This window comes from Bombus vosnesenskii, unplaced genomic scaffold, assembly GCF_011952255.1.
Source record: "Bombus vosnesenskii isolate JDL3184/JDL3185 unplaced genomic scaffold, Bvos_JDL3184-5_v1.1 scf7180000013357, whole genome shotgun sequence".
NCBI lineage: Eukaryota > Metazoa > Arthropoda > Insecta > Hymenoptera > Apidae > Bombus > Bombus vosnesenskii.
The window spans coordinates 165051-191573 of NW_022882991.1; the positions used below are offsets into that span (position 1 = coordinate 165051).

Genomic DNA, 26523 nt, shown 5'->3' on the forward strand with positions numbered 1-26523 from the left:
CTCGGCGATACTTGAAAGTTTGAATATATTATACCCCGAATTTTACCTGCCGTTTCATCTTACATTTCCACTCCTCTAAAAATCCATCACGGTCAGACCGCTGACCACAACCACAACCTGACCCTCTAGTTCCATCCCTCACGTGAAATTCCTGAAACCTTAAAGCCGCTACACTACAAAACGCATCTAGACAACAAATCCTCCGGGACGGAATACAAGCAAGCCCCGTATACACGGCGTGATTTAAACGAGCGCGACCAGACATCGAATCAACAGGTACACAGCCTCGGGATCGAGATACATGTAACGGTATATGCGTTATTCCAGCGTATCGAACTGCATCCGAGAAAAGTTGATCTTAACCACTCAGATATGTCTACACGATCTACGGTCTATGATTGCAAAATTAACGATAACGTAGTTACATAGATAGCTATAAATCGCCATTAGTAACGAATACGTTGTCTAGGTGTGCCGCAGGTTCTACATATCTTGATTTTGATAATTCACAGAAAGACGCAAACGTACTGTATAATAAATATACTTTAGGCAGCGTCCTCGAACTCAGTTTTTCTGTGTGTTTTATTCTCTTCGTCACAGTTATCGCATTACTTGGTACGACTTCTGGATTTTGTAATATTTAGACCGTGAATATTTACAATTGATATATTTACTATATTACCAAAAATACGCATCTTCTCGATTAAAAGAGAGCAAATATAGTATTTCTTATGGTATATAGCGGGTGAACCAAACGTCTACGAGCGTTATATTTCCCTAGCTGTTTTTATAAAGGTACCAATCTGCATAAACATGCGCAGTCTAATAACATTTTTCGGGAATCAAGGGCAAGTTAGCGAACAAACGATCTAATGCGATATTTTATGAAGTAACGTGAAAAAGGATCAAACCTTAGCGATCTGGAAAAGGGCTTGCCTCCTTGGTCTCTGCTCTTGCTTCATCCTCGTCCTTTCTCGGCACGGTGCCAATACGAATGATCCTTCTCTGGGCGTTGCGAGACGTCTCTTTCACTATCCACCGATAACAACTCCTTGAGATCATCCACGATCGATTTTCAATGGATTAAGGACGCTAGCACTGTACATGATTTAGCCGTTCTTTTTGTTTTTTGCTTCTTTGATGAACAACACGAGAGCACAGGACGATACACAAGGGTCGCGCGTGAAGCAACAAGTACTCTCTTAGCCGGGCGTCGGTGCAACAATGCCCGGATAGGGCTGGAACCGCACCGCGCCGACAGCAGCGCCCATGGGACTCCTGCGGACAGGTTGGGAAACGCGCCAAACCTGGTGATCACCACTACGGACCTGCGTTCGTGCTACGAAGCTACAGTCACTGTCGTACGAAGTATAGTAAGATCGTAGTACGCTATAGTATAAGAAGTTTCTGGATGGAGTTGGAGACTCCAGGGACGCAGGCTCCTTGAGTTCTGTTTGAGAGTCCCAGTTTACATATTGGGTGTACATTGAGCATTTTACGGTATGTTTTAGCATTATTTAGCACGTTGTATAATCGTTTCTTTTTTAGGGCGGAAGATTGGTTTGAGAATGTTTGAATGGGTTTGGAGATTTGTTTAGGGAATTACTGAGATAAAGATAAACGTGTATTGGATGTTTTTAGCGTGTTATGGAATCGTTTCATTCTTGAGGGTGGGAGATTGATCTTGGAACGTTTGAATAGGTTTGGACGTTTGTTCAGGGAATTATCAAAATAAAGGCGTGTCGTTGGTGATTTTAATTGATAATTTTGGTGGAGACAAATATTGTGTCTTTTATAATGTAACATTTATTGATATTTGTCTTCGCATAAAAGTCGGATATGCAATGTCCTTTGATATCCCTGTGCTTGCTTTTAAACGTAAAGAATTAGGTTTCCAGCGTATGGATAAGTTTGAGAACTGGCAATTAGAGAACGATAAATTACTTCTAGCTGTATGATATACTTAAAGCCCGCCATCGATGATCCTTGCTCGTTTTTTATATGCCAAAAACATCACACGCTATTAATACGTATAATAAAAATATGGATGCAATTTAAAGTTAATTTCTACAAAATATTAAATTTCATTTAAACTGTAGATATTCTAATACTTTAGACAGACTAATTCTTTCAACCTAAAAAACCATAAAAAATAAAACATCAACCTGAATAAAGGCCCTAGGAAGAATCTTAGCAAAAATATAGGAGGGTGCGCCCCTGTTGTTTACTACAGTCTACACACAGCCATCATTTTTACTACGAGGACTGCAGCGTGGGTGAGAGGGCCGGGGTCAGTTGTAACGTGAAAAAGAGAGGGAGAAAAGGGCGGTTGGGTAGGGAGAATCGGGTTTTCGAACGGACGGAAAGGGGAAGTGGCGAACAGGGCCACAGAAAAGACTCACAATGTGGTGGGGAACAGGGAGACGCCGATGAACGTATAGTCGTATAGTGACACAAAAGATGAAGGAAGGGGTGATAAAGGGGTAAAGGGGAAGGGAAGAAGAGTGAGCCCATCACGACACTGACAACGTTTTACGTTACGCTACGATGCTACGAGATTGTTACGCAACTTGATTCGGGAAAGAATGAGTAATTTTGGGAACTCTTTCTCCTTCGTTCGTTCCCTTCCTTTTTTTCCCTCGAGGGCTATGTCGATTCGTATCTACCTTCAATTTCTACGTTTAGCGTCCCGCGGCAATTTGCACCAGGGACTTGTTCCTTTGTGGGCGTGTGAATCGTGAACCAACTTTATTAATCGTGTATACGAGATTTTTCTGTGTTCGTTACGTCGGTGAATGGGCGTACTATTTGCGTACATGTTACTACATTAATATTAATCAGAAAGTGTGTTCTTCGGCGAAATGTTTTAACCATCAATGAAATTAAATTTCTTGGGATTTGGTACATGGTTTTTTATAGATGATATTAGTCAGAAATTGAAGTTTTGTTTTCACAATGATTTCAGTAGTTTAACTCTGTTATTATGTTTAAGTGTAGGCATACGTAACTCGAATTTTAAACAATTTCCCTTTATTTCCTTATTTGATGTGTATTTGAAAATGTACGTGTCTAGTAGATTGAAGATGAGCTTCAAAAGAATTTTCTTTTGTTCTTTTTTATTACAAGTGTACGATTATGTAACTTGAATATTTTCATCCCCATTTATTTAGAAATTAATTTTTATTATTTTTCAACGAATTTGATCAATTCGAATTATATTGTTTTTATGTAAGTTTTCTATAAAAAGTTTCCATGTCAAGAACGAGGCAAATTAACATCTGTTTTATAGAGAGCGCTTTCCTTACCACAGTAAAACACTGTAATTTTAACCCATTACCACAGTATTCATAAAAGGGTATCATTTCCAAAACACCGTTCATAATGTCCAAAAGACACAAATTTGTTCCATTTGTTCGTAACACATGACTATCCAAAGGACTCGCATTATTCTCTCTACAGGCCGTATGTAAATTCATGTGGCGAATCGATAAACGGCAGCAAATTTTTCTGAATACTCATAGAACGTAAGGAAGGCTAAGAATCATTGCGTTACTGATTCTTGCAACAGAGCTCATTCCATTTGTCCATAATCGTAAACCCTTCGGCGCGTGAAACGCTGGCACGTGTTCAATAGAAGACAAAATTGATATTTTTAAAAGTAGAGGATTGAAGACGTTGTTGTCATTCGCGTGATTCACGATCCATAAAGTGTTTGGAAAAATTTAAGACCTTAATTCGAATAAAGTGGTTAGTGGTTCAGAGAATAGAGAATGGAGTTGAGTTGCTTTCAAGCGTCCTTTCGTTTCAAACTGGAAATACAAAACAGATTTAGCTGACGCCCTCGCAACCGGTCTTTAGATTTGCATGGCGCCGAGCTTCAGATTCAGGATCGTTTCTGCGCGTATTTAGTCTCCAACAAAATAAAGCTAAGTTTAGAGTCTGAGAAGAATTTATATGAATCGAAAAAGACGGACAGCAATTTTGTTTCGTAACTTATTACGAAGCATTATAATTATTTAAATATGGAATCTAAGAATTACGACAATCACAATAGAAAGTTGAAGTGAAATGGAAAAATATTTGTCAAGAATAATTTACGAAATTCTGTGATATTCTATACAAATTTGAGAATCATATAGGAATTTATGATACCATATGTAAAAAGTTTAAAGGAATTTTTTATTCTAAACAGATTGGCAAATTTTGTTTTTTTAATGCAAATTATATGTATCTTCGATTTAATGAATTAGCATGTTACTTTTATTATATGATAAATCACACGTAATGTATATTGATATCTATAAAAAATGCATTGCATTAAATAGTTATTGCAAAACGTTTGATAAAGGTTTTAAGAACAATAACCACGTAAAAACTACAAGAATAATATCGAATAAATGCCCTGAAAAATTTCCAGTAATTGCTCTAATTTAATTTAATGGTCCACAATGTTATAAACTAGTGTACGAAGTAACGTATGAAATTGGAGATAATTGGTAGAGGTACCGTTTCGTACTTGGCGAAGTGAACGGATCCTTTACGGGAAACCTCGTTTCTAAATATCTTTACGTGAACAGGAAAGTAGTAAAACACATACTATCTAGATAAAAATAGAGTATAAAGATAAACAATCGAGTATAAATGAAATTCTAATACTTTCATGCCTAAATCCCGTTCTTTAGAAGTTTTCCCCTTTCGAATAAATATTATTATAGATAATATTCACGTGATAGTGGAATAGAAATAAAATTCAAATACTTCTGTATAAAATTCCTCTTTAGAAATTTGATTTCAAATCCAAATTCCTCCCACCACAATTAATATTAAAATATTAATACAATATTTATAGGGTACTAGAATAAAAATGGAGTTCTAATACCTTCGCATGAAAGTTCTCCAATTTCTTTCTTTTTTTATTATTATTTAATTTATACTTTACAATTTATCTAGCTGCACATTTGGTAAATTTTTCTAACAGTTCTCAAATCTCTTTAAAAATTCTACTTCCCATTCAAATTTTTGTCTAATATTATAATACATATATAATGGGATAAAATTTCTCGAGATAACAAAGTAGAAACGTAATTTCAATGTTGTAATTCCAACTTTCCTAAACTTCTTCAACAATTCTATTTTTAAATTCGAAAGTGCACATTTAAAACGCACCAAAATGCAACCACAACTGCGGCAGTATATTTCCAGTGATCTAACCGGAGGGTGGTCTTTTCAATTAGAAGATGATATTCCTAAGTACGTAGGACGCCGGCTTTTCACAGATCTGGCGCTGGGTTTGAGGATTTCCAGACACCACTTGTTGGGTCCAACAACAATGAAAGACTTTCTTTTCGGGAGAGTAAAAGGAAGAACGATAACAAAGAGACTGCCGGTCTCACGGTCGTGTCAGCCTCTCCTCTCCTTACTCGGATATTTTGCAGACCTCCAACGCTGGTCTTCCAGCATCATAACGATATCCAACGGACAATTGTCTTAAGTATTGGACGAACTTCTGAATGTTTTTTTTGTTTCCGTAGGATAACGTGTGTTCTGCTTTTCGTCACTAAAGTTCCGAGTTTTACGGGCAATGTACAAAAGAAGTTTCTCCAAAGAGAATATATAAAAGAATATATATGTCGGGTTAGGGTTGGAATTTTGGGCGTTTGATGAACCTTCACTCGAATTTACCATTGCAGTTATAGCTGATATTTATTGATACAAATGTGGTTATTACAAGAGGCTACAAGTAATAGCGGCGATCGGATGGTCGAGATGTTGATGACGACGAATTCAGGTTCGATAACGAATCCACGGTCAAGGGATGACAAATGCGATGTGATACACGCATGACTCAACGTACAAGTAAAACTTATCTGAATGAACTAACTTGCAGTCCAAGTGGAACTGCCCTTACATATTCTTCTTCCCACCTCTCGGGTCAATCTTAGTTTTTAAGGAGAGCTATATAATTATTCCATACCTCTGTCAGATACAAACTGGAGTCCTTTGACAAAATTTGTATTTTCATTCATTTAATTTTTATTTTAAGAATTAAACTTTTCATACTTGTAAATTAAATAGTAGGAAACCTTTAGATTTTGTCAAGATTCAATAAAATTTATCAAATGTCCAGCTGAACAAATTGTAAAGCACAAATTAAATAATGATAAAAAAAATTCAATAATACAAGGTATTTTATTTTATCAAGTTTGAATAATACAGAAAAGCTTTTATCGATTGAAATTGGATAGCAAAAAATCATTTATCTTCAAAAAAAGTTTTATGATTTGAAGTATATTATATAAATTTAGATAAACAAAGATCTTATTTAGATCTACGTCAATTTTACCAAATGTCCAAATCTAAAAGATTATAATAAAATTCAAGATTTTAGGTTGCCTGAAATCACAGTTTATCGCATTATAATACGAACACGTGGCTTCATCGAGCGTGTAATATTTTCCACGGGAAAGCAACGTGGGCGGTATGTGCAACAGCAATAGTCTTTGTTCGAGACGCGCGAATAGTTCGAAGCATAGATGATGGACCGATTGTAATGTCTGTTTGAGAATGTCATCGAGAACCGCGTGCTTACGAACTTTACGCGCAACCCACTATCCTACTTATCGACACTCCCCCAGATTCTTTGCAAATACATCCCAAAGTATTTACACACCTATGCCACTTAATGTTAATCTTAATTGTGTTTGCAACTATTGTATACATTCTTCTGTGTTACCGCATACTTTGGTGTGTTATGTGATTTGTTGTGTAATTATAGAACCTTAACGCACCCTAATCTGTAAAGAATAAATTTGAGTAGAGTACGATGCAATGTGTGCTTTATGAGGTATAAAGCTATAAAATTATAATTTCAGAATTTAAATTGAATTGCAGAAATGTATTATACAATCAGATAAAAAAGAGCAATATATGGAAAGATAGTTCTTCAGAGCTCAATAATACAAACTATTTCATCGCTTTAAAATTGAACAGTTTTTTTTTCTTTTATTATTTAATTTGTACTTTACAATTTGTCCAGCTGGACATTTGGTAAATACAAAATTCGAACAATGAAAGAATTTTTATTCTTTGAAGTTGAGAATAGCATAGAGTTTCTTCAATTAACAAAATTATAACTGTAGTATAGATATTTTTCAAAGATCTTGAGATATATACGAGAATTAGTTGTCAGTCTGCTGAAAATAATTTTCTACTTATTAATTCCAATCCTTGACTGGTCGTCAATAAATTCAGCAATAAATCAAATCCCTTGAATTTGTTCTCTCGTTCTAACAAATACAGATACACGATACGATTTTATAAAATGTCAGAAGTTAATCACAAAGGAACAAGTCCGATATCAATTGACCTCGGCTATCCATGGTGTATTATTCAATTTCGAATCAGTACGATTTGAAACGCATATTGCGGTTGTATCGCATTGCTAACAGCGCGTACGACGATCGTTTATTCATTAGCTCTTGGTACACAATGGTAATATTAAAACGCGATACGCAATAGTAAGAAGGTATAACAGTACTTTCTAACGCGAACGATATTACGATATCCGATGCGTGAAAGAATCGACGTGCAGGGGTGTGTTGATGAAACTAACAAGCTTCGAAATTTGATGAAGGAAATGTCATGTCATATGTATCAGCTGACACGATTAGTATTCCAAGTGTCACGACATTGAATTGTAAATGAACTTTTGATGATATTACATTTTTATATTTAATTCGCTCATTGACAATGTATGTCTTAGTGTACGTACATCAGAATAATGTGTGATATAAAATGTTGCATTTTACGCTACACTCTCACTTTATTGTATATTTTAACTTTGTGTAAACTGATATTTAAGCTTTGTGTAAACTATAGATTTGATAAATAATTATCGAATAATTATCAAAATGTTTTCTCATAAATATTTAATGATATTCAGAAGTCACTTTGAAATTTATATATAAAATAATACAGAAATTTATAAAATTTCTTTTTAAAATAATTTATTAATTTTCACTCAATTTTTTCATTTTCTCTCATTAGATTGTTCTCGAATAGATGACACAACAGCACGTTTTGCCAATAATAATAACCGGGGAAAAAATATATTTAATCAAATATGGTAGAAGAAGTCATTGAAGACCTCTAAAAGAGATCGAAATCTGTTCAAAATTCTTCACTCTGAAAAATACCATTCAAGCAACCAAATACCTTGTCACCGAGTTCCTCGCCAGTTGGTGTCTGTTTTGTACGAAACGCAGCCGCTCGCTCTTTTTTTTTTCTTTTTCATCGATATTATAGCTAAATACGTGGCACGCACGTTCCAGGCGGCAATTCAACTGGCTCTCGATATGTGCACCCCTTGCAGGGTTTCACTTGCGCATCTGTCGCCATGCAACACCCTTCGATACAATGCAGGTGGTAAGTGCGTGTCCTTCGATTGAAGTTTCGTCCCTTTCGCAACTTTAGCATTTCATTTTCCACGTAACGATAGCACGCGAATTGATACTATATTGTCTGTGATAGCAATTTCATGAATTTTTTACGAAACATTCGTGTGTTCTTGTAACATAAAAAAGATGGGTGGTGTAAAAAACGAAATATGCCCTAATTTACTAGAAAGCTACTTTTAAATTTAATATATGTCCTACGGAACGTAGAATCTATTTTTTAAAAATGGAAGAGCTGCTCGTATTATTAAATTGTACATTAGACCATCCTTTCTAGTGATTCTCGTTTCAACCTCGTTTCAATGATTAAATTTGCAATAAAGAATCACAGATACAGGTTAGATAGTGTTACAAGAGATGGATTTTACTTTTAGAGAATCCAAAGGTTACTCATGTCGCTGAATTACTCTAGCACACTCTTAGAATAACAAACTAAACTCAACGCAAGTAAAATTTCACAAGAATAACATCAGTCTTCTAAACAAACTGGCCTATTCAATCACTACACACTCTGCAGCAGTTGCAAACTTGTTTGCTGATACTTTCAATGATAGAGGCACTCTATATAATATAGCATAAGCTATAACGAAGAATTTGTTACGAATTGCAATTCTAGCTCTCAGAAATTTCCTGACTGACCTACCAATCAGACAACACTTGGAAGCGAATATTTCTATTTCAACTTCGTTTCAATAATTAAATTAAAATAAAAAGTATACCTCTCGTTCTGTCAAACGAATGAATATCTTTAAGAATATTCCTACAGTGATTTGTATTTCAATTTCATTTCAATAATTAGGTGTATAACTGAAACTGAAGCTAGAAAAATTTACCGAATGTCCACCTGGACAAATGGTAAAGTACAAATTAAATAATAACAAAAAAAAATATGTTCTGATCTAGGAAGTAGATTCTACCTTTGAAAAATGTAAACTAGAATTTTCTAAAAATTCTAATAATTCTAATTTCAATTTTATTTTAAATAAATTTACGATAAAAATTAAAGATGTAGCTAACAGATTGTCTCTATAAAAATCGATCAGGAATATTTTATTTTATATAAAAATTGGAGAAACGAAATTTTCTACAACCTGTGAGATCGACGAAACGCAGGTGCCATAGAAGCTTCGTCAGGTTCAGCAGTGCCAATGCATTGAATAAGGGGAGCACAGGTTCACCGTTGAGGTACAAAGGGAGACCGGTAAAAGTTTTTCAAGCCGGTGCATAGGTGCAAGGGTCGTATAATCTACCTAGAGCGTTTCAAAGCACGTCCCAGACGAATCATTCTAACGTTCAGGTATCTCGGCCGAGACTATCTTCCGTTCGTATCTACGATCTGTGACTTCTCGGTTGTGACGTTAATCCACATCTGAGGCCAGATATGTGGAGGTCCTCACCGCGTACCCTTAAGAACCTCAAGAACCCAAAATTTAAAAAAATTTAAAAAAAAATTTTAACTTTTAGTTCATTAATCCTGTAAGTGTAATTGGTTTATGGATGGTCCTTGGAACAGTCCTTAGATATATTATACGTCCCTACAAATTACGGGGGAAAAGCGGGTATTTACCTAAGAGGAAAGTTGGCTTTCGTCATGAACAATGTCACCAACGAGCTCACTTTTCCTAACGAAAAGTGTGAATAACGAATCCGCGTTGTTAGTTCAAAGGGCACACCCACACCGAGCTTTCCTCCGTAATAATACGAGAACACCTCGGGACTGAAATTACAAACTCTCATCAGTCAACATCTCTCAGATCAGTCGTCTAAACTGTGCTTATAAAGTTGTGTTATTTAATAAAGTTTGATAGAAAAGAAATATAAAGTTGTGCTACGGCTCAACCTTCTTGTCTTTAAAACCTAAGCCTTAATTTTACGTGACACGGTAGTGGTCATCTCGATTTCATCTTATGCGACCAACATTTACATTTGAAACGATATCCATGTAGCAGAGTGGAGATCCAGTTGCTTTCAGACGTTCGATGAGAACTGGAGATGTACTGGAAGCTAGACCTCTCGGTTGTCTGGTTAATGTTCGAGTTCTATGAAAAGCATCGTTCTCTGGATCCTCGTATAGCATCTCTAAAAGCGACTTTTATTCAGGGATCTTTCAAAGAGCTGCTGATATTATGAAACTAAACTTTCGTGAAGTATAAGACGTTTTTAAGTTGTAAAAAAATTTGTTCTTTTTTCAATTCTTGACTGATGAGCTCTTTCAGTTTGATTTGGATATAACTCAGTTACACTATCATCTATTCTACCTTTTATAACATTCTCTCGATCATGAAAACTGTATATTTTTCAAAAACGAATTTACTGCTAAGTAGTATGAAGAATTCTTCTAGAAAATACTTCGCTACTTTAATAATTATTATATTTCCAATTTTATAAAAATATATTTTCTTTCCTCCTTCTTAAATTTCGCCATGAACTTTCTTATCGACTCAGCATACACAGGAACCTAACTTCTTGTTCGATCTAATCTCTACAATCACGTAACGATACCTAAGAGGTTACAAAGACGTACAAGACGAAGGGATAGCGTATTTGGTTGGACACGTTGCATGCGAAACTCATTCCTTTCACCGTGATTCGACGACGAACACCGGGAATGCGTAGCGCTTCTGCTCCTACGTTGACATTTATTCCCGACTCGATGACCCGAGAACACCTGCAACGCGGCTGATTGACCTCGAGTCCGGCAACGAATCGCGTATCTGCTGGCATCGTAACGAAGACAAACTACACCGCTGCGTTAATCAAAGTTGCCGCATCAATGAGCCTGGTCGCGTGTTCGAAGTATGTACCTGTTAGCTCAGGTTTGTTGAATTATGATAATCAATTCAGAGGGGTTAGCCCAGTCAACGTGTTCAGATAAATGATAAGAACTGATAATAATATAGTTAACCTCATTGGTCTATTTAATTTTCTAATCGTAATAAATTTAGATTTCTTCACTGACTTTGTTCTAATAAAAATTACTCTACAGACTTCCAAGAATATCTATAAATTCGTTATTTGTCAAAACTTTGTATAATAAAGGAAGTTCTAGAACGTTTTTGTTGAAATTAGATGCTGTACAAATACTTTTTAGACTAACTATAAATTCATATCTGCATAGATAGTTCAATTGTTAAGTTATATTGTTTCTAGTTTTCATTTGTAATCTAATAGCTTCTTCACTCGCATCGTTAAAATTCGAATCAAGAAATATAAAATCTTGCTGTACGAATTCTCCTTCTCTCGATCGAAATTCTTTTTATATCATTTTATGTGTCCTTCGAGCAAAGAAAAAATTGAATGTATAAGGCCAAAGCGTTAAGATGAACCAATCGTTTGATCAAAAGATTTAATCGACGATTCGATAGATTAGAGGTGCGGCGACGCAGGCCACTGACATTTCGACTTCTTGGACGTGCGCACGTGCTGTTCGCTGGCGAACAGGAAGAAGCGGTAAACCGAGTGCATTGATATCAGCCTGGCCACCGTGGAGAGAGAAGTGCAATCGCTGGATCTGCGTGCACCTGCACCTGAATTGCTTTCAATAAAATTTTACCAACTCTGAGCAGCCATAGTGTCCTCCAGAAATACAGATAACTTTAAATCGAACGTTTGAACATTATCGTGGACAGTACTATCGTAGATTAATTCATTGACTTCTAATAGCGATATAAACGACTCGACTGACCTTTCGAAGTATTCTATCGTTGAATATACATATGTATATAGAGATGTTCACGATCTGCGTGCACGTTGCGTTGAATACGACGCGACGGCAGACATGATTTATCAGTATTAGTGATGCATATGATTCTTGAATTATGATGTTAGTAACCGTGGATTCTGTTGATTAAAATGTTAAATTAAAATGTTAATTAAGTGTTAGAGACGACGTTGAAAATAGAAAATGTTGATTTTCATGAGACGTTTAGTGTGTTATAATTTTACGGCATCTAATTGTTTTTTCGTTTCTCTCGATCTATTTTAGCAATATTTCTGCTCTATTTTTATTAACGGTACATGTTTCTTAAATTTATTTTACGATAATTAACTGCTCTTGAAAATATAAGTTAGAAATGCCAACAACAAAATACAATGTACATAAATATTCATAAATTATTAGAATAACTGGCATTCATATTGTACGTATAACTTAATCAAACATTTTTTAACAACATTCATCTTCCTCGAAGAAAGCTCTCCGGCGTTACAATCCACTATGCTAGCTTTATAAACGTAAATACTATGGCACCATACCTGTCAGACGTAGCATTCAGCAATGTAACATATAATCATCTGCAAACCTCTCTACCCATTAAACCAACGTCTGAGATTTCTGGAAACATTTGCCAAGCAGAAAGAGGAAAACCATCAACGATAAGCTTTTCTCCATATTGTTCTCTGAATTATCTACCATCAACTTTGACGTTCATTAGTCTAACATACAAGTTTCGTATCTAAATTTATCTACGTATTAAGCCGATTTTTTAAACTTCCTAGATATCTCCTAACGAGGAGAAGATGGATTTTGTTTCATATTTTCTTTTGAAGCAGCTATCATTAAATATTTAATATTCGTTAATCTAAGATAGAACTTACAGTATCGTTTCTAAGGTACTCTAAACATTAAATAAATCTTTCCACAAAATCTTCTGAAAATTTCTTAAATAAAGGAAAAGAAATTTTATGCGTTTTCTTAATTACCTAAAACTCAGTTGTTTGACTCTAAACGATAAACATTAGCGCAATTATCGTATTTTTGTTCATATCCGTTTTAACTCGGAGATTTAGAAAACAAGCAAAATGTTTGTCAATTTAATCGATTAAATCAAAGAAGTCTGCGATGGAAAAGACACACAGTAGCAGAACTGCAGTAGCTATATTTTGATGGTAACAAATACAATAAATCACTGTAGACATTCAAAGGACTTCTGAATCTTCTGAAACATTTCTTAAAAGAGAAGGAGGAAAACCACGTAAAATTCTTCTTATTTTTCTCAAAATCCAACGTTTCTCGTTGCTCGTTAATTTATATGATTACCGTTACGGTTGCGCAATCATGAGTAGACCTTTCACCGAACACACAGCACAAGCAGCGATCTCTGCTCTTTTCGCGATGTTTTCACGATTCTTCGTTCATCCTAACGCGATTCGTCGTTTATTCTGGCGCGATTCGCACGTGCGCCTCTCACCGATCGCAAAAAGCAAAAGGAACCAGGCGAAATACGACGCAGAAACAGCGCGTGGAGATAAATGATCGCCTTTCGAGGGGATAAGATTCGTTATAAATAGAGCAAACCGAAGCATCGTTTTATTTGAAACTGGCTACCATATCACGAGACCACGACGTTCTTCTTCCGACGGAGAACGTTCATTAATTATTTCGCGGATGCATTCGTCTGGTACTGCGAACGCGATTGAAAATATCGCGGCATTCCTCCTGGCTATTGAACGACCTTCAATGGATGACAAAGTGATTTCATAGAATTAGCATCGTCAATAGCATTAGTATTTGTATTATCAATGAAATAATTCTTTAAAATACTCTTACAATAATAAGTCTATTACTACAGATAACAGTTGACTATGAATTTGTAACATACTTCGGAAGATGAGTCGATTTTTATTGATTTTGAGTTATTTCTCGTCCATTGAAATTTCTGGAAGATACGCTTCAACTTCAGGTTACATCGGCATCTATCAATTTACCTAATCAAACGAAATTTCTGTGAAAAGTTCACCAAAACCGTTATGTTCATTTTCATTAACATAATTCAAGCCAATCTTTCAAGAGTGGAATCTTCCCAGAAAGCCTTCCAAATTTCCACATCCTAACATCTCTTCCTTACCCTAAGCGTCAAAACAGGTTCTAACAGAGGACTCGAATGCTTTCGATCTCGAACAGAAATCAGTCACAGCATCCCGCGCCTCGTCTTTCGCTTTCTTGTCCCTCTATCGGAGGCTTCTAACTCTCGGTTGATCGAGGTGCTGGTCGCACGTGCGCCGCTCGTCCCAGCAAAAGGAAGAAAAACGATGATGGAGAAAAGAGAAGGAGGCAGAAGCAGAAACAGGTTTCCCCCGAACGATGTTGCGGCTGCTGGTTCACGAAAAGCGTCAACTCGCGCACGTACGCGCCAAGATTACTATGGTAGATGTTGAAATATCATGGAACGAGCCCCCGTTCTCTACCATCGAGTAAATAAGCGTTAGTTACCCCCTTTGCGCTATAATATACAGTCACATTAATGACGTAAATTATGGCTCGGCTGTGACAAACATGAGTTGTGCTGTTGATGAAGCTTCATTTAAATTCCAAATTTAATTTTCATGTGTAAAATACATTTATAGAGACAGTGTGCATAAATTGTATTATAATCGATTCTATACTTGTTAAAGTTAATTATGGAAATTGATTGTTAAGGTTGATTATAATAGAGTTTATTAAAATAATTGTGTTCTTTCGATTAAATTTGTTGGTAACCAATTTTATTCCTTAAAAATCTTTATATTTACTTTAATTATATATTTCCAGAAGAGTATCTTTTAACCTTTACTTTTTCAATATTATATTGTCATTTATTAAACACACTAGTGCAAGCTTGCGTTTAGAAAACTATGAAAGTATGTAACGAATTAAAAAGACCATAAACGTATAAAAATGGGCGTCCATGATGACGTACATATATTCATCGCTGTCCCAGATATTTAAAACCTGAAGAAGAATAACTGTTTTCTGAAGAGTCATCATTGGATGATTCATAAAAAAATCTAAGAACCCTTTAAACGGTATTTGCAATACATTCTGAGATAAATTGTTTCTGGGTTAAATTATAAACGATATTTTCGTATCTACCACAGATTATCTATTTGATAATTTTATTTATTACAAATTTCTGCGTTATATAAATATTAACCTAATATAATTATTTGGTAAAATCTTCCTACAATTGAAATCGGTAGAAACATTTTCTACTGGATTGCAACGATAAAACAAAAATTCAGACTCGTCGTACACGTGGGTGGTCTCTAATTGGAGGTTAAAAGAAACTTTAAGTCGAAAAACTGTAAAAAAGATCATTCTTGGCACTCTAGAATCTAGTTACTTGTTGAAAAAGTGCATTGAATCATGTGGAAAATACTTTAACTAACCACACGATGTTATGAAGAAACTTCGTACGGTTAAAGTTTTAGTGGAAAGAAGAAACGACAAGAAACAAATGCTACGTAACAAAGTATGCAACAACCCATCAGGAGCAGCGTGTTCGTACACTCGTCCAGCATGCAACAATCGATTCATAAACGCAAGAAACGGTTCCGACCGAGCGAGCATAGTCGTGCAGAGCAGCGGAACTTGCGCAAATGAAAAGCTATTTTGCAATCCTGCCGACAGCTTGCAATGAATGCCCGGTGAACGTGTGTCCAGATCAGAAGAGATGGGATTCAGAGTATCGCGGGTAACGTCATGCACGATGGAGCCGATGATCTATGAGCACTGAAGGAAATGGTTGCTCTCGAGAGCCATCGAAGTGCAAGAAACTCGAAGAAGCGATGGTTCGATGATAGAACTGGGATTCAAGAAGTCGCAGGAGTCTTCAAAGCGTAAAAAAGTGAAATAATGGAGAGTGCATATATTATTCTGGAAAGCGGAACTAAAGACAACGAGAAAGCTTATGAATAGATTTGATTTTTAGATGAACAGCTTGTTTCGAATGTTCGAGATTTGATCGTAGATTTGGAGAAGAAATATATGCGTGAATATATATATATATATATTTTTTTTTTTTTTTTTTGAAGAAAAATTATGTTGCTCGTATGTAATAAAATATTAGAAATATATTGCTGTTATTTAGACACGAGATAACTTATATAAGCAAGGTACCAGAATTTTATTTTTAAGAACAGTTTATCCTTCGTGTTACATTGCGCAACTTTCTATGAATACCTCAAACGAGAAACGAGATCAATTGTTTACTCCTGAGCAGCTCTGCAAAGCACTGGAATGATAAATATATGCTGATTAAAGAGATATATTCAGTATACGTTAGACTAGATTCCATCGTTGCTAGATTCCATCTAGATATAATAAATCAGAACGTTGATCAAGAAACAGGTTTATACAAACACCACATTCGTATATTTTATTAATTATCAATCTCTAAGGACGCATTTCTTAAGCAGTGAGCTTCCGGAAGGAAAGAAAGAAAGGATGTCAGGGAAACATGTCAGCATTTCATAGCTGTACTTATGTATAAAGTTAATTAATTGGAAAATATAAGTTCTACAATTTATATACGTTCGCACTTAATTATTATTAAAAATAAAGGAAAATTATACATACGTATATTATTAAATTGCTACGAAACAAGAAAATATATGTTACTAATCCCTTGAATTCCCTCTATTCCTACAGAAAAAAAACAACTACATTCTCAAAAAATAAACGACCTAATAAATTAAAGATCCAATATAAACATCAAAGCGCTTCCAAAATGCACAGTCTAGCTAACTGCAAACTTTCAGAGTCATCAACGTTCATAAACCAATAGCACCATCTTCACCATCATCTTCCACCATCAACTGCCAACGATCATAACCCTAACTCCCTCGATCAATCTTCCGACAGGGCTTAATTGCATCTACCCGTCGTGTACCATGGAAAAGAAAATAGAGGACCAGGGGAATCCTTCGCGAAGAGAGTAAACGTAAGTATGACGCGTTTGGAAGACAGTCAAAAGGAGTTTGTCCGTGATTGGAGCCAGGGAAACCCGTTGGCGCGTTGTTTTCGTAGCTCGCAGGAGGCCATGGAACTTGAGAAAAATCGGGGAGACGGTGACGAAGAGAGGGAATTCGTTGAAGGAAGACCGAGACTTGAAACCGGTTCTCCAAGGAGCACGGTGACCACCACGCTGCTTACCAGAAGAGGAACGGTGTGTATCTGCTGCTAAAGGAGGCTAGCGTGGCCTGTTACGAGAGAGAAAACCGGTTCCACGATACAAACTGGAGTAAAAGTGTGCTGCATACGAGCCGAATCGGACCGCGTGCTTCCATGTTTATGACGCGGCCGATGTTGATATGAGCGGAGCCAGCGATTGATAGATGTGCCACATAGAAACGTAGAGCGTAACTCAGAGAAGGATACTACTTTTGGTAGAAAGTAGATACGCTATGTACACTGCAGACCGTAACTATTAAGATAGAAGATATAAATTGAAAGCTTTTCACTGCTTTTAGTTCCTAACTATTTTATTATAAATTTACTGTTCTATTTGCATCGTACGTCGTCGTATAATAAAATATTAAATAAAGTCAAGTTTGTTTGCTAATTGGAACTCTATAAATGAAAATCCTCGAGAAAGTTATTCGCGTATGTTTGAATTTATATTCACAAGTTATGATACGCGGAAAGCAATTTCTACACGGTACAGAGCATCCAGGCTATCGATACTCGCAATTTGCGTAGGTCGGAAGCTACATGTGGGAGTTTATCCTCCTTCGCATCCTTTGAAACGGAGCGAGTAATTCCTCGAAACAGGATTACGTCGAGAGATGTTTCTACAGACAACAAAAGCGACTCTTTGTCATCCATATCAAGAAACCTTTGTCTCCGCTAAGAATACCACTTAGACTCAACGCGCCACTAACCTCCGCGACAGAAATCTTATCGTACCGCAACTACTATTTTTCAAAAACCTTCTTCCTTCGACTTGCGCCATAATATCCTCGGTTACTAAACTCTTATTCTTTCACAGTGTCCGAAAAATAGTAAATGTATTTGAGAAAAATTACATAGTAAATATATAATAATAAAAATAATAAAGCCTCTATCGCTTGACAAAGCGTTCTATAACGTCAGTAACTAAGATAAGTCGGAATGATCACACACCTACGCGACAACTCGATTGGTATTTGCTCGCCGTTGGACGTTCTTGCACAAGATAAGAGTAAAAAGGAATTTAAATGCAGCGTTCAAGGGCGAACACAGTCAACGCGGGAAATGTTTCCATTGGCTCGTAGATGCCGCGATTTCTCGAAAGGTAAGTCCGGAGATTTCAATGCCGCGGATTATGGCGGGAAGCGACGAGGTACCGGCCATATTGAAACCTCGCCACGAGAATCAAATCTCCTTGCAAACATCCCTCTTCCCGGAACCTATATTCTCGAATGCCAACGATCCCTAAGGCGTAGCAAGAAACACTGAATTGTTATGCTATATAGTAAAACCAACCGTAAATACACGCAAGCTACGCGGTACGGAAGCGTGGTTTCTTCAGAAAGATAGGTTTCCTCAGAAGCAACCAATCGTGAAAATCATACGAGCTATAAAGTTCGCCGACCGTGTTTGTTCGCGTGTTCCTTGACTATTTAGTATCTTTTAGACAATTTTAATTCAGTATGCAAAATTAAAATTAAAGGGATTTTCTAAGTTCCTTGCAAACAGATCTGCGTGTTCCTTGAGTTTCATCTTAAATAAATATCTGTTAAAACTCACTGTAAGAACCGTTACAAGGATTTTCCCTCGATTTCGACTTATTATTTTGTCGTTGCAAAATTGTACACTTCGCCAAGGATATTTAACATTCTCCAAATCACTCCACAGATACATTTTCCGTTTACTGTTACAATCTCGCTAAGCAAAAGACTTTGACTTCGTTCCTACTGCTTCCATTCCATCGACCAATCCTATAACTTTTCCCTCGATCCAAATAACTAGATACTTATAGACAGTAGTACGTGTCTTATGTCTGTTCAATCAGCTGACTCAACCACCCCCACTTCCCATTCTATTCGTCAGCTTTTTATGTCTGTCGGAAAACACCTATTTTATCAACTCGTAGCTGTTTCTAAAGGGTCTCAAATGTTAAACAAAACCAAGTAGTTCCCGTGAACCGTGGAAACCAGTAGCAGCGTGGCCCTTTGTTCTTTCGACGACGGTTGAAGCCGAGGTCAAGCGAAACGCACGCGTGCGGTCCATGGTCGTGGCTGAAACCAGTTCCCATTAAAAAGGCTTTCAGTGGCGCCTTCCCGCGGTGTTTCCCCGAGACTTGGCGCAGGATCGACGGCGCCGTTCTCCAACTAGCCAGGATATTGACCCGACCGCCGGTGCCATCTTGGATCACGGTTTACGTGATCGTAGTACTACTCACAGCTGACACGTACGTGTTCCCGGTAGCCCCGGCAAACTCGCGATCGCTTTCGAAAGACTAAACTGTTCCTATCATGTTCGAGTTAAGTGACTGGTCTGAAACCTTGACTGGATATATCTTGATTTATTCGTAACTTGACTCCTCGTCGTTTATGGAAGATGGTAAAGACTGTGATCCTATTATTGCTTTCACGTGGTACAGTGATGTAAGATATTCTTCATTGTATTTGAAATTAGAAGCTGTAGTTGTTTTACGGTACTTAGTTCTTTGTAAATTAGATGATGTTATTATCGTTAATACGAGGATCTGTATATTTTAAACGTAGGAAAGGATGAAGTTCAGATTTTATGTTTCGGATTCATCTCCGCGACATCCGAAGTTTTATTAAAAGATACAGCGAATTAAAGTAGTTCATATTTAATCATATTTTTCGTCCAAATTCTCGATGACATTATACACACATTTTTCAGAATTTTGGTAGTTACGTCAACTATGATCTTGGTACAGAAGCGTATAATACGTTATAATGATCTTTCATCGATGCTATCTTTCGTTTACTGTATAATCATTTCTACCTCTGAATTATAGCTGTGACCCATGTTATCCACCGTAATAATTTTTCCCTAATTTATTAACCCGACTATTCCAATAATGAACTCTCAATAACAAACTGAACTGAACTCTTTTAAATTTCATTTTATCCATGAATAGACCAAAGGTTCGTTGTAATTGAACTTACTTAGGGTTACTACAGAGTGTGGGTACATAAACAAAGGAATATTAAGTGGCCACTGAAAAATACAATCGCTCATTTATCAGGATGATTTATGATCGTCAGGTATTGTTTACGCGTGCGGGGTGTGGTTACGTGCGTGCGTAGGCGTAAATCAGCATCGGCATTCTCTGTTTATTATTCTATCGCGGCTAGATCGCGTCGAACATCTTGAAAGCTACAATAGAAGAATATCTTCACCGATGGATCTCTCGACTGTCATCACAACTTTTCGATCGGAGATTCGATTCTTTCCTCCCACTGAACAATAATGGAAGGAAACAGTAATTGCAAGGCGGTTCGTAACGTAACGTGACTGATAGTGAGAAAAGTACGAATTATGAAGCTCATGCATTATTTATTCCAACAGAAGCTATGTTACTTCTGTTCTCTAACGTGCATTTAGTGTCTCTGGCTTTGTTCGACATGAGTTGAACGTTCGTATGTTGTTCGAGCAAATTTAAGAGGAGCTTTTATCGAGAGAGTCTGCTACTGACATTTCTCTTTATGAATGTAATAGTACTACGGAATAGTGTTATCGTTTATTCAACGGCGGTGAAAGGAAAGACGCCTGAAAAATTTACCGCGGCCCGCAAGCGTATGCGGTTTGCATTGCTACAGGCGCCTTTACGATCGATGCAATCGTGAATTTAGATACAAATATTAGCGCTTTCTCGTTGATTAAGATGCTAAGACATTTCGCGATTTGTTCAATTCGTTTCAACAATAAGTTACATCGTTTGAAATAAAAAATTTGTAGTTTGCGATATTTTACGTTCTGAATACGAGTATTATTGACCTGGATTTTTATTATTTATCGTCCTACGTATCTACATATTAATGTACCTGTATTATTTGTTATATTTATGTATGTTGTATGCTAATAAATAGTTTTCATACAAAATTTAGTTATATATGGTAAATCTCATATGTCCTATACATGTATAGTTACTATAGAAATAATTAAGTTATAATTATAGCGTTTCTTTTCAATTCCATGATTTTTAATTTTCAGTGTGTAACTTTGAGAATTTTAGTCCGAGGTTTTCTGTTACCGTTCGAATCGGTATCGTATGACGTATCGATATCATCAAAATGTATCCCTCTTAGACCCAAATCACACAATAAATTTATTAATTATTTGTTTTGAATCAAACGAATTGTTTGAAATTATCAAAGTAAAATTACAAATTTCTGTCGTAGCATTTAATTACCCTAAAGATAATTATCTTGAAATTATTTTAGTTCTAGACATTTTACAATTAGAATTCTAACGAGGTTCGGCTAATAGCGTAGTGGCAGAGATCGATACCGATCGACACACTCTAATTTATGTTTCCTTTGTTTTTCACCCAGTGATCTAGAAGTAAGAAGTAGCTTAATTTATTTCATTTAAAATCGTTCACTGGATTTAAAAGTATATGAATGAGTGAAATCTCTCCACGTGATTGAATCGAATGTACCCTCTAGCAACTATTACAAAACTACTCGTTGAACACCTGTCGCAACTCTATCGAATGTTCAACTCACACTCTTCCGCAAGATTCTTTTAAATGATTTCACTTAACCTATTTTATTCATTCATACCATTCTCGAACATTTTATAGAATAATTTTATATGAAATAATAATTCGTACAAGTAGACTTTGCTTGATATCACAATTGGCAGTATTTCGAGTAAAATTTTAATACAAATATGTTTTGCATAATTATTGTGCATAAAATTTGTTACAATATTAATTGAAAGTAATATATTTCTTACAGTTTTATCTAGGATAACAAGCAAAACAAACTTTTTAAAAATTTATTTAAATCCCCCAAAAATTTGTATGATTGAAATTAAATATAAATTAAATTTTTAATTGAAATCGGAATAATATTTCCCAAACCTATAATTCAGAATCTCGTCGAGAATCTTTCGACACGAAAAGAAAATAAACTATCGTATTACAAGCATTTAGAAACCTTTAGCAAATTATAGTTCAAAGAGTGTCACGCTTCAAAGGGAAGACCTTTACATCTCTGTAACCTTTCAACGCTCGACGAAACACACCTGAATTAATTCATGGCGTTTCCGATAGATATACGCGTAGTATACTTTTCATGGGCCATTACTTGCGAAATCTTCGATTCCTAAAGGGGTGTGTTCTCACGGGGTGGTGCACGCTCGATCACCGGAAAGGACGAAGGCGTAAAAATCGACAACACTATATAGGTAGGATCGGAAATCCTTTATGTCTACCTTAGATAAAGCCGAAGGAAATAAAAACTATCACTCTTAAAGCATAACGTTCAATTGGTCGCATACTACTCGTCTTCGAAGAACGCGTTCAAGGTCTTTTTAAACGCTTTAATGTCACTTAAGTGTCGGCCTGTCCATTGAAAGCGAAGGATGCACGAAGCGCATGACAAAGAAAAATATTTCTTAATAAGTAAATGTAAAACGAGACCGACGTTTCTTAAACTTAGTTCCTTCATAGGAGATCTTTTGAAATATGTCATCCGCAAAAATAACGATTACGTACTTTAGAAATTGCGCCACTTAACTGTTGTCCTTTAACATGACATTTGTACTTCGATTTAATCTGAATATTCCACAATATAATGCGATCAAAATATTACTATTTATTAATATTAATAAATATACATTTTTGTATTTCCCCGATTTTCCCATAAATGTACAAATATCCACAGTCCAATCATCACAGTACAAACTGAATGACAAAATTCAAGGAGGAATTGTTGATTATATTCTTCCATTTTCTCAATATTATTCTAAATTTCCACATGACCGATATCCAAGCAAAAAGTTCAAAGTTCAGAAACACCAAGAACATTACAATGTCGGTGCGAAAACGTTTTTTTATCTGATGCGAGCACCTGCACTGACACGAGGAAATTGCCGTGACCTCCAGCCCGGTGAACGTCGACCATGTGAATCTACGTAGTACATAGAAGTTGTTCCGGTGACGGCTTCCGGTTTAACCTATACCCTCCTTCGCCTTCCGTCCTGTGACTTCGCGGTCCCATTCAGCCGACATCGTTTCTATCTTGCGGCCACTTTACTATACTATTGCTCGCCACGTGGTCACGCTCGTTGAACCACGTGGGACCAGTAAGTTCACGTGTGTCTTCGTGATATCATTGCCCCCTCCCCTCAACCTCCTCCCAAGTTCCCGCTCGATTCTCCTTTCGCTTATTCGCCTTAATCCGACGAATAATAACCTTTGCTTCATTTTGTTCCACCTCTTGAACATTTTATTAATATTTAGTAGATGAATTACAATATTTCTGGTTTATTGTTAATTCATCATTTTAACTTTTGAGCGACATCTGTATCTGTATTTGTAAAAATTGTTGTAATTTCAGGTAGTATCGTAATATTCGAAAATGCAATTATTGCACGGACTGTTTGATGATTTGTGAAACTTACTTAACGTTCTGTTTTCTGGGCATTTTATAAAAATAGAAGTAACGAAACACCTAGTGGAGATTATTGTCTACAGTACTGATTCTGTTCTTTCACAAATATACCATATTACAGATGTATAAAAATAAACCTGTACAGGTAAAGTATTATAAATACGCGTTTAATGTAGAGCCATAAATGAAATGAAAGAGATTTTTTTACACACACGAACATTCTATTCTATTAAATTAACGTAAATTTCCTAATTGATGTACCTGCTTTTATTCGAGCCTTGTTAAACCGTATATCAAGACTTTCATTTTCACTTATCTAAAAATGAATCTATTCGCGTGCAAAGCTAAAAATAAGGTTTATTTTTTCATCCATTATGTTATCATTAAAGCAGATAACATTGGTTCTTCGTCTAGCGTGTAAAGAGTTCTAGCACGCTTATTTACTACGAACAGGGTTGTTGAACAACGTGGGATCTGGCGCTTCGTATACACGATGCAACTAATTAACATAATCTGAAGAACTATACTTTGGTTAACCTTTCTTTTTCCCTTTGCTTACTTACCATTTAATTGTCTAGATGCTCCACTTACGAGAAAACTGCAATTTACATTACCGTAATATGATTCCAACAGTAAGTATGTATAACCAATTATGTTATTTTAACGAGAAAATAGAATTTATCATTTCAACGAATGTCGATCTTTATATTTATATGTGCTAATCAAGTATTTAAGAAAATAAAAATCTATATTATTAAGGTTTTCGCCAACAAAACTTTATTACCTCGTCAGTTTATAATTAGAATGCATGTTGCGATAATATGAATTCTATGTAATTATGTGTACGTAACATATATGCATATGGAACTAAGTTCATTGCTTTTGTGAAAAACTGAATATCAATCACGTAACCAGATACAAAAATGAAGAAATTTACTGAAAGTAAAATTTCAAATATTACCAATACTTTAGCGGATAAAAGTCGATTATTCCAAAATTGATCAACCTAGATCAGGCTATCGTTAATCATCTCACTCAGTAGGAACGATACCAGTTGAAAGTTACATATGTTTCCATGTCAATTCAATAGTTCTTTTACACCATACAAACAACTATAGATATACTTCCTGTAGGCTAACAATCCACATACGCAACCAATGCCAAAATTGTATTACTGAATATCTTCTCGTCATTGAGCGCAACATCAGAATGGAAACATAGTTGGACATATAATCGTAAGCATTGAAACTTACAAAATATTTTTTAATCCATATAAAAATTTAATTGAATTATTTCATCTATATAAAAATATTCAGTCTTTACCACAGTATTTACCATAGTATTCTACCAGACAGGAAGATTTCTATCTCAACCTAATAACCCTTTTACAGCTCTAAACCCATATATAGCTCACAATCGCCTATGGATATACTCTCTGCATACTAAGAATCATTACGTACACATACATCTAATATCAAAATTATATTACTAAAAACTCAAACTCTTAATCAGAACAGGATGATGATCTGGTACATAACAAACGTATGTGTAATCAGACGCGTAAAAATGAAAAAAATATTCAGTCTACGTAAAAACATTCGATATTCGCCATACCAGAGTATTTTATCAGACTGAAAGGGTTAAACGAGGTTACAATCGAGACAAATTAAGCGGATTAAGTTGTGAGTTTAATGAACGCGTTGTACGAGAGTCGTGATCGAAGATCGACCTAGAGGCGCCAGACTTCTTCGAGACGACGCGCCGACTCCCACGTGACGCAGCTACCATGTCGGTGGCAGGGCTCGTTATTTCTGGGCTCGATTAATTTATAATCGCGTGTTTCCACACGTGAACATAACAGTGTATGAGAAACAACAAAGAGAGAAAGAGAGAAAGAGAGATCCGGTCGTCAAACTCAGGACTAGAAATGAACTTTCCATGTTTTGTATTAATCGATTCGTATCGAATAATAATTAGGAACATGTCGATGCTGTTTCGCCGTTTAATTGCGATTTAATTTCACTTTGATGGGCTTAAACAGGTCCCCTTGTTGCGTACCTCTGGCTCGCTAATTGGAAACATCGTTTGTTGAATGTTGCAAACTGTACGGAGGCGTATATGTGGGATGAGTGTGGCGATTAGGTATGTTTGCTCGAATGGCTCTTGAATTATAATCCATAGAGTAATAAGGTTTCTTGCAAGGCGTAATTGAAGATGCACGTAGCTTTACGATACAATTTTAGTTTATTGGGAAATTCTTTGGAACTTTTTAAAAATATTCTGCTGCTAACGATCACAGGGCTAATGATGTAATGCGTGAAAATTAGTTACATTTTATGTGTTTCTTGTACGTCGTTTTGGGACCTGCTTTATGACGAGATTATGTGTTACAATAATTTCATTTCTAGCTCTTACTGAATGCAACTAGGGGCAAAATGAAAACGTGTTGATTGCATTGTTTAGTGTTCGCTTTATGATGCATATAGATTCAATTTCTAATGAAAAGTGTATGATTTATAAAATTAAAACGAAGCTGACGAAGTGAAATATTGATAACACACTCGAGCATTCTGGTTATACCGACGGATCTAAATCTCTTTCTTTTTATTTCTGAACTAAAAGAACAAAGTGTAACGAGTCTAATCTAACTAAAAAATCTAACTTACAAAAAAGGAAAGAAAGAAGCTACTTAATACTGTGTTTACCTTTTATTTTACAAATGTGTCTTAGCGCG

The 26523-nt window shown here is 35.9% G+C and overlaps 1 protein-coding gene across 4 annotated transcripts in view; it reads right to left on the reverse strand.

The window, feature by feature from the left end:
* The window catches only part of LOC117237089, a 132728-nt gene that overhangs the window by 40702 nt on the left and 65503 nt on the right, over positions 1-26523 (reverse strand). Inside the window, exon 1 of one of the 4 annotated variants that reach the window (XM_033500708.1) lies at positions 912-1207. The exons of the other annotated variants lie outside the window; for them this stretch is intronic. Coding sequence (XP_033356599.1) covers positions 912-962 — 51 coding nt within the window. The 5' untranslated portion in view covers positions 963-1207. Of the gene's footprint in view, positions 1-911; positions 1208-26523 lie in introns of those variants that run through there. 4 annotated transcript variants of the gene reach the window in all.